At 43.0% G+C, this 9,873-nt stretch overlaps 2 protein-coding genes across 2 annotated transcripts; both read left to right on the forward strand.

The window, feature by feature from the left end:
* Positions 1-1,275: 1,275 nt before the first annotated feature.
* On the forward strand, positions 1,276-2,130 carry EAH_00039910 (hypothetical protein, conserved; the record flags this gene model as incomplete). Its single annotated transcript, XM_013395312.1, has 1 exon — positions 1,276-2,130. One exon carries the CDS (start codon positions 1,276-1,278, stop codon positions 2,128-2,130), a length of 855 nt encoding a protein of 284 aa, XP_013250766.1.
* A 6,285-nt stretch (positions 2,131-8,415) lies between these two features.
* EAH_00039920 (hypothetical protein, conserved) lies at positions 8,416-9,787 on the forward strand (the record flags this gene model as incomplete). The annotated part of the gene is made up of 3 exons (XM_013395313.1): positions 8,416-8,845; positions 9,079-9,186; positions 9,669-9,787. The coding sequence occupies 3 exons, from the start codon at positions 8,416-8,418 to the stop codon at positions 9,785-9,787; spliced, it is 657 nt and encodes a 218-aa protein (XP_013250767.1).
* Positions 9,788-9,873: the final 86 nt, after the last annotated feature.

Here is a 9,873-nt window from a genome sequence, read left to right on the forward strand (position 1 = left end):
ATATATATATATATATATCATGTATATATATAATATATATATATATATATATCATGTATATATATATATATATATATCATATATCATATATATATATGTGTGTGTATGTATGTGTGTGTACGTGTTTATGCAAATGTGTGTATATATATAATTACGTTTATGTAATATATATTTATAGATGTGTATGTATATGATGTGTGTACGTGCAATTGTATATATGTAAATAACTGTACACCTACGAATGTATATATATTACGTATATGCATAAGCATAATTTTTATTATTAATTATAATTATTAGATTTTATTATTGTTCCTATTGTCTTTTGGGGGTTGTAGAAGACTCTTCTTTGAAGCCCTACGCCAATAATTTTATTCCTTTTGCTTTGCACGGTTACGAGAAGAAGATATACAAAAAGAGAGCAAGAAAGTAGAGGAGGAGCTCAATTAAACGTAGAGATTTTTGATACACATCAACAATACATTTTCACATGTAATAAGCATTTAAATGAGAGAAGAAAACGAAGAAAACGCTGGGGGTTTACTGCTGTTGATACTGCTCTTACGGCTGCAGCAACTGCAGCAACTGCAACAGAACAGCAGCACGGGAGGAGACGATCCTCTTGCTGCTGTGTGGGGCCGATGAGGACTCGAGCGCGAGTTAGAGGGCGAAACACGGCGAAAAAAACGTAAGAAGAGGGAAATAAATGTGCAGTGAAGACAGTGAAGTAAATATAAGTTCAAATCGATTAAAAATAAATACAAAAGAAAACAAAACTACAAGATAATTATACTATACCTAGTGTGCCTTGCTGCCGTCCCAGGCTCGAGCTGCCAGTGCGGTAGAGTAGTTGCTCGCGAGTTGGAATATTGCGTCCGTAAATTGGAGTTATTTGGGGATAAAAAGGCGAAATAAAGTTGAATTTAATAGAATTGAATCAAAATATAAATATAAATTGGAATTTAAACTCAAGAAATATACACACATTATGCAGAAACTCCGTGTCGTGCAATGCTCAGGCGAGCCCGCGCCGCAGCAGCTGCACTGCTAGCTCGAGGGGTTCTGATGGTAGTGTTGCTGGTGCCGCTGCTGCAGGTTTTTTTTGCGATTTTTGTTGTATATTAATCACAAAATTGATGTGTTTCAATCCAGTTGTTATATATAATCATAATTACTCCTTCTTTCGCCTTTTTTTCCCACGTGTTTATCATGGTCAGAACCGAGCGAGCCGCCTCCCCCCCCAACGAGCCGAACGCCACAGCGTTTGTACGGAATATGCCGAGAAACCCAGATAATTTGCATCATCATTTAATGCAAATGCTTGCAAATGAACCAGTGGGAGAAATAAAAGCTGATGATGCACTTATGTTACCATCTCTAGGGCCCCCTCTCCCGGCGTCAACGACGACAGACGCGGACGGAAACTTGAATGCGTGGGTTTCGGGTGTACATACACCTCAGGGCGACTCGGTAGCTTCCTCGCGATCCAGCCTTCTAGCCCAAATACCATCTTCTGAAGTATTTGTTGAAGGTGTTTTGCAGCCATTAGCGGGGGAATCCGTCTTCTTTGGAGGTCCAATCGAGAGGGAGGCCCTTGCACACGTTCGGCGGCTGCAGTCTGTTCCTGTGTCGTACTTAGAAGTAGATAAGTTTTTGTGTTCTGTTGAGAGTTTCGCTTGTCGATTCAACAAAGAAAGTCAATTGCTGGAGATTGCGGAGGGGCAAATGGACGGTACGGTTCGCTATTTCTACAGAAAACGCATGCAAATGCTCTTCCCAGGCCGACAGAGAGATTATCAAACGCTGGTGGAGTTGATGCTGCGCCTCTTATGCCTAGGAAACCCCGAGACTTTCTTAAGGAGGGAGTTGCGGGGGGCTCCCCCCCACAAGGCCTTGAAGTTATACGTTGAATTAGGGCTGTTGCACGACGCGTACACCCGACTGTGTGAACGTACAAACACCGAAATAAAAAGAACGGAGGAATCCTTAGCTCAAGAATTTCTCAGCAGACTTCCCAACAGATTGGCGGAACAAACGCGCAGAGTTGTGAGGAATGTACCCTCTCCTAATCTCTTCGCTTATGCAGTTGTGGCGCGTACAGTGGACAGCCATTTGAACGGCAACTGGTAAACACATCCGAATGTATGTACGTACGTACACCCCACCCAGCGTCTTCTTCTCGTGAACACGGGCTTCTTGTTCATTTCTCATCTTTTGCTGGTTTAGGTGACTAGAAGCTCTGCTCTCATCTCTTCTCAGTGGCTTGCTTAATTAATCTTTCGTCTTCGTGCAGTGGAGGAAGCAGAGTCCCACTGCCCCTCACCTAAAAGTGTGAGTTGATGAGGTTTCGTGCGTGAAGTAGTAAATTTTGCACATTTATATTTATACGTTTATATTGATATTTATTATTTGGGTTGGAATAATATCAATATTTATATTTATATGTATATTTATATCACAACGTGAAGACGACACCCTGATTTTCTTCTGAGGAGGCCCTAGAGGTCTCCCCGCTGCAGGCGCATCTCTCTAGCGGCCCCAAACGTCGCCAGTAGAGTTTTCGGGTAGTGTTTACTTTGGCTTGAACAATTAGTGGAAGTAGCAGCAAAATGAATGCGTTGAAGGAGTTTGTGTTATGCATAAACGACGAGCGCACCAAAGGTCTTCTTGATTAGAAATCCTTTCTGGGGTTTCCTTTCTCCCGTTTCTTCTTCTGTTTTCCCTCGGGTTGGTGTGCAAAGAAAAATTGCAAATCTCCTGAAGCGGTCATCAACGGGAGAGGAGCAAAGAACAACCAATTCATCTTCGAGGGATTTAAAGAGTTATTTTTTCCTTTTTTTTTCTTTCTAGACAACGTTATAATAAACAAAAACAGCAATGGCTCCTATTATAGAAATTCTAGTCTACCAATCATCACCACTTTGCACGTACATACGCACATATAGATAGAAAATAACATCCGTAATACAGGCAAATCTCAGCTGGCTGTCTTTTTGCGTCTTCTTTGTCAGGGTTTGGGTTTCAGTTGGAATTGGCTATCATGTGAAACTCTTTAGCGATAAAAAGCATGACAAGTAGATGTATTTATATGCACAAATATACGCCTATATATATACAGCTATTTATATGCCGAGAATCAATAGTCTCAATAAATAAACAAATGCACTGTACTATTCATGCTCCTACCGCAGAAAATGCAGGCGTGTAATATCTGTCCTATTCATATTGGCTTTCGTGTGTGTGCTCACCTGCATTTAGAATCGGAGTACCGGGAGTTTCTTTCTCTTTGCGTATTAAAAAATCCTCTTTCGTCTGTTTGTCTTGTTGTTTATTTATTCTAGACAGGAAGTCAACACAAATTTTTTTGTGAAATAGACAAATTACAACTTGTCAGTTCTAGGAAAGCAGAAGCACTTGACTTTGGCCTTCTTGTTGTATTAATACAGAAATAATTCTTTAATTTCTCCCTTGACAAAACAAACACTTTATATTTTCCCTTTTTTCTATGCCCTAAGGAATGCAGGTTACTGTAGTGAAACAGATGCAGACTAACCGCCTCTTCTCATGAAATAAGAAATTCAAAAGGCGCGGTTGTGATAATGGAAACGTGCGCCGAGAAGCCTATCTGGAGGATATCTGGGGTGTATTTCTCGGACAACACGAAGAGGAACATGAAGAAAACAAGTCCGAAGAAAAAAATAAGATGGAAAAAAGCAAACTGTCTTCCCTGTATACTATAATAAATCAGAGGTGGCGCTGTTCCCGTTGGTGTTTTGGCCTTGGGGTGTATACGCAGCTGGATTTTTGCAGATTGTATGCACGATGCACTTCCGTAGGTTGGAATTGCTTGATCTTCAGGGCAAAGCAGCAGCGATACATTATTGTATTACATTCTATATATTTCCTATCTTTCTTTTCTCACAATAACTTTTCGCCTTCCTGGTGTTTTCTGTACGCCGCCGTCAAAATTGCACGGCAGGATGCAGGTGACGCTCGAGGGGTTTACGATTTTTGTTGTGTTATTTGCTTCCTTTTTTGTCCACTTAGACGGAGGTGAGTATTTTTTTGTTTTTACTGTCTTCTAGATGTGCAAACCTTCTCAAAAGCTGCAGACGACTCGTTGGAAAACACCATTGCACAGCAGAATGCACAGCTGAACGAACTCCAACAACAAATTGCCCAGTGTGTACTGAAATGCGAACGCATACGCATTGAAATCCTCCAGTAGCAAGAACAACCGCAACTCTTTTCTGTTTAATTTTTCTTTTTAGACTAAAACAGCACCTTCATTCTCGTGGAGGAGGAGCTCAGGCCTTGATCGACACCGCGCAGCTTTCCATGCCGGCATCGACAACAAACGGAATAAAGTTGGATATTCGTCAGTTTCCTCTCTCCCCTCTTCCTATCCACTTTTCGCATCCTAGAAACCAAATAGAATGAATTAAGAATCAAAAGAAAACAACAAAAACAAAATGTTTTTTTTGCTCAGAATATCCAGGGCTTGGCGGAGCTCCAGCAGAGCCAACAACAGCGGGCGCAGTACCAGGATTTGTTGCGGGCGCTCCTCCTCGTAAAACCCCGCTTATAATAATTTCACCAAAAGTTAGTCGAAAATGTTTTTAATTTTGATGCTTATAGCATGCATAAAAACAAACAACTGCCTCAAAACAATGCAAAACGACTGCAGCCGATGATGAGCTTCAACAAGTTGTACGAGAAAATGCTCGTCGAGTCCCAGCAGATGGGCAGTGATGGTAGGGTTTACCTTTTATACTTTCCCTGTTTCTTTCATGTATGGCTGTAATATATTGTTCTACATATTTTATTTTGTCTTTTTCTTGTTCCTATTATATATTGTTATCACACGTCATTGTCTGCATTGTATGCATTACGCTCCCTCACTGCGGCTTTGCCGGTCTTACACTGATGTACTGCCCTAATATGCTGGTTGCCTTTCAATTGTTATTATATTAGTACTTTCTTTCCGTTTTACCCAACTTCATAATGGTATTGCTCGCAGCCATGAAGCTCCTGAAGGGTCAAGACGCTGCCCTTGACAATCCGGTACGGCTTTGTGTAGTTTCGCCCGGCACACTTTCTTTCGCTTTCTTTCGATTTCTGCTGTTTTACCCCCCATCAAACACAAAACTATTGCCGTTCCTGCGATATACATCTCCATCATCACTCCAATTTTCAGGTGGAAAGGATCAAAGTATTGACAAAGGCAAGTTATTTATTCTTTCCTGCCTCTGTCTCCTGCTGACTTGGGCTGCGCTGCTAACGCAGCAAGAGGAAGAAGCAGCAGCAAAGGAGTCATTCTACAGGGCAGACGAGGAGGAAATGAATTACGTGAGACGAGAAGCAATTGAGATAACTTTTAACAGGCTACTAAAAAGTGAACAACATGCAATATCATACGCCATTCGCATGCAGGTCTTGAAGGAAAGGAAAAAGGGATTCTTAGGAGGAGTCCAGAATTTCTTCCGCGGTTTGTTGTTTTTCGTTTACTCTTATGAGAACACCTATTTAGATTTACCCAAATTGAATACACATACAGACCTCAAGCATTAATCCTACGGCTATTCACGGCCCTAGAAACACTGCTACCGTGTACCTCAACGCGGAAAGAAGCTGCAAACACTAGCTCCCTTCTTGCATCATTCTTGGATTTTCTCTTCATTTTCACAAAAAATTAGGAAGAATGACCCACACCCAAACCGGCAGAAGTAGCCGAAGCAACAGCACCAACCAACTGCAAGCGAGCCGCTGAAAAGCAGCAACAGCATCGACAACACAAACAGCAACATGCTTCTGTCTTCCGTCGCCACCGTCAGACCGTTAAGACGTTATTAAGCCTCTCGATTGAACTTTCTTGGGAAACACCACGAAAAACCGGAGAACATCCTTCCCTCGATTTGCACTCGCAAGCAAGCACCCGCCTAACCCTTGTTGTGTGTAGATATTGTGGAGCAGAAGTTTCGTGGTTGTTTCATAGAGCCACTGAACAACCCTTACTTAATATGCTTGAGTTCTCAACCATTATGTTTTGTATTATTTTCTTACATTTTGTATAAGTGGTGGACAACACTACTCCGCTGTTAGTAAAAAGGGCCGTAGAGCAGCGGATTTACGCAATGCACCTTCAGGACTCCATGAATGTTGCAACAAGTTGAGAAAAAGTAAAATCTTACAGCAATAGAAAGAGGCAATAAGTACACACGCCAGAAGGCTACTGCATTGAAGGTTTTGTGCACTTTGGGAGCTTTCTTTAAAGAAATTCCTAACGCTGAGCTAAGCACGCCCGCGCCTGTAACAAACATCGTTGAGTAGAGGAAGCGTAGACGTTCCTTAGGAATTGCTTCGCACAAGCGATCCTCAAAGAGGCACTCGTGTTTGTCTAGATGTTTGTCGCTAAGTGTAATATTAACGCTGTCTCTGATCTTTGCTTGTCATTACGCTCATCTGCTAGATCTCAGCCTCCTCCCGTTGCCTTCTCTAGCATCAAGAGGGCTGCCGGTTCCTGAAGAGGATTCAACGAAATATCGTTGGTATCCCTGAACCGGTTTGCAGATTGATGGTGTGGTTGCATCTCCATTACTTTACATGTACACTGAAAACCACTGTGTTTGCCCGAGAAAGAATAGAGTAAAACCTACTCAGCTCAGGGAAGGCTTCTCTGTCTCTGATCGCCTTCGTGTGCACGTTGAAGGCTTAGCAAATCCACTACCACCAACTAACACGGCTGGGTTAAAATTAACACCCGAACTGCGTCTGTCGTAGTCTCCCTCTTGGGGGTCCTGAGGCTTCTTCTCCATGCACCCTCGTAGCACCACTTGAAGAAGCAGGCAGCAAGGCAAAGGACGACAGCAAGATAAAGACGCGCACCACAGAAGCAATCAGAGGGGCTAACAGCCAGGCGTAGATAAAAGGAAATAAACTAAAAAACAACGGAAGGAGGATTTATAAAACAAAGCCGCACAACAACATCCATCAAGAAAAGAGCCTTGGCTCTTTTCTTGAACGGTTGGTGTTAAGCTTTTTGACTGTTAGCGCTGGGCTGTTGTTCTTTACGTACACCCGTTCTTTGCTAATATCGAAGACCCTCGTTATTACTACAACACACCCCTTCATCACATCTGCAGCAAGGCAGAGCTCCCCCTGCTAGCATACCCAATCCCTAAGACAGTGGATAGTTGCTAAACACTCTGGAGACAGCCCCCCTACACATAAAAATGCATACAGTGAGTGAAGACAGCAGATAGTGCGCATATAACAAACGGCTGGGGTGTCTAGACACCTCAAGGAAGAGCTGCATGCGGGGGTTAGGCCCCGATACTTCTTCAGAGCTTAAAAAAAGAGGTAATGAACTTCGTACAAGTAAGTATTTGGTTATAAAAGACAATTAAATGCTTTAAACTGTTTTAAATGCATTATTATTCCCCCCTATTTGTTTTTTAGTCATCTCCGCCGACCGTGGGCTCCAGCAGCGGGGGGTGGGGCGGCGCAGGTAAGGCGGCGGCGTTTGGGTGCATTTAAGCATCAATTTGAATTAAAAAATAAAAATAAACAATTAAAATATAATTTTACTTTATATTAAAGCAAGAAAAATGATTACACACCTTCATTCTGCTCTATCTCCCCAGTATGCTGCGTCGTCTTGCGGTGTACAGACAGGGAGTTGTTGGTGATGGTGCGTAGAGCATTTCGATTGCTTTTTTTGTTTATTTCTTGAATATTATTTATAAATTAGACAGAATATCATTAAAATACATGGAAAAACAAGTAATAAACGTCAATATGCGGAGAGAATCCCCATTCGGCGGCTGCAGCAGCAGCAGCAGCAGCAGCAGCAGCGGCAGCGGCATGCAGCACCAGCTGCGCCCCTTGGTGTGTGGGCATAGCCTGTCGAGGGCTTCTCGTTGTCGTTCTGAAACAGAAAGGTTCTGTGCTTTTGGGGTTGTATAGGCGAGGAGTTTTTGATTGATTAGTAAAGGAAAGAGTGTTAGCAGTTTCGGGCGAGACACGCTGGTTGCTGTGCTTGCTTCGGGCAGCAGCAGCAGCAGCAGCAGCAGCAAGAACAACAGCAGCAGCAGACACCGCAGCAGTTCTGTTTGCTGTGTGGTTAGGAGTTAAACTCTAAAAGAAGAAACTGCTGTCTTCTCTATTGAGGTGCTTCGATCGCTATACCTGCTTCCAAGAGCAGCAGGAGCAGCAGCAGGAGCAGCAGGAGCAGGAGCAGCAGCAGCAGGAGCAGGAGCAGCAGGATCATAATCATCATAATAAATTGGGGTAGAAGGGCTCGTCTCTTAGAAATTGAGGGTGCGTATAATATATAATTAGGGTGAAGAGGGTAAATACTTGTTTAAATATCTATTTATCTTCATTTTTGCTGCTTCTTTCTTCACAATTTCTAAGATGGAGAAGTATAGAAGAGTTCGACCGGCTAGAGAGCCTCTCGGGAGCGATGAGATAAGAGTAACGACGATGGGTAGGGTAGAAGGTTATGTTTCGTATGCAAGTACATTGATAGAAGACCAAAAGAAGAGTCAAATAACTATCAAGGCTTCCGGTAATGCAATAGGTCAGGCGATAGCTCTTGCGGAGCAGTTAAAGCGGAGGTTCAGGGGCTTGCATCAGCTTAATACATGCGGCAATACAACTGTTTCTCTGGTGTATGAGCCGCTTGAAGAAGGCTTAGACACTCTTACACAAGAGAGGGTTGTAGCTTTCTTAGAGATTAAACTCTCTTTCAATCCCCTTGACTCCACGAAGCCAGGCTATCAGCCCCCTCTTGATGATGAGCTCATTGAAGAGTTCAAACAAATTGCAGGCTCGGGAGTATCAGGTAAACATCTTTCTTATGTTGCTGCTGCTGTTGCTGCTGCTGCTGCTGCTGCTGCTGCTAGTGGTGGTTTTGTTGTTTTGTTGCTGTTGTGGAGTGTTTGCTGCTGTGTCTTTTGTGTCTCCTCTTCTTTTTGTTTGTTTTCTTATTGTTTGCTGCTGCTTCAGCAGCACCTGCTGATGCTGCTGCTACTGCACTCTTGCTGCTGCTGCTGCTGCTGCTGCTTTTGCATGCAGGGCGTGGTAGAGGCGGCTTTAGAGGACGGAATAGGGGGGGGCCTCCTCGGGGTTTAGGCGGTGAAGGAGGTGAAGGAGAAGAAACGTCGCATGCTGATTTAGATATGGGTGATTCGCAGCAGCAGCAGCAGCAGCAGCAGGAGACAAATACAGGGTTTAAGGGTAGAGGCAGGTGAGGCGTTGTTGCTGCTCTTGCTGCAGCTGCTGCACACTTTTTCGTTCTTGCTACTGCTGCTGCTGCGCAGCTGTTGCTGCTGTTGCTGCTGCTGCACTCTTGCTGCTGCTGAATTGCTGCAGTGTCTCTGTCTGTCTGTCTCCTCTTAATTTTTCTTGTTTTGTTTGAGGCCGTCTTGTTTGCTTTTGCTGGTCATCGGTGCTTCTCTTTGTTTTATTTTGTTTGTTCGCTCGCTTTACTTTATTTATTTATTTATTTGATAAGATGCAGTAGGGTGTATATTGAGCTTTGGGGTGTACATACACCGCAAAACTGCCGAAAGAGAAGAGAATTGAAGTGCATTTAAGTTGCGTAAGGTGGATAAAGAAGCACTAAATAACATTAATATTTATTTATGTTTTGATTATGCATGCAGAGGTAGAGGAGGCTTCAGAGGTGGATACAGAGGAGGCTTCAGAGGGGCCCCAAGGGGGGCAGCTCGCGGTGGACGACAAGAGTGAGAGATATAAGAAGAAGACATTAATAATGTTTTAGAATATATATATATATATATATATATATATTGCTACTACTCCTTGCATCTCTATTATAATGGGTGTTGGATGAATAAAAGGAGAAGA

This window comes from Eimeria acervulina, genomic scaffold (genome assembly GCF_000499425.1).
Source record: "Eimeria acervulina Houghton genomic scaffold, Eah_scaff478, whole genome shotgun sequence".
NCBI classification, from domain to species: domain Eukaryota; phylum Apicomplexa; class Conoidasida; order Eucoccidiorida; family Eimeriidae; genus Eimeria; species Eimeria acervulina.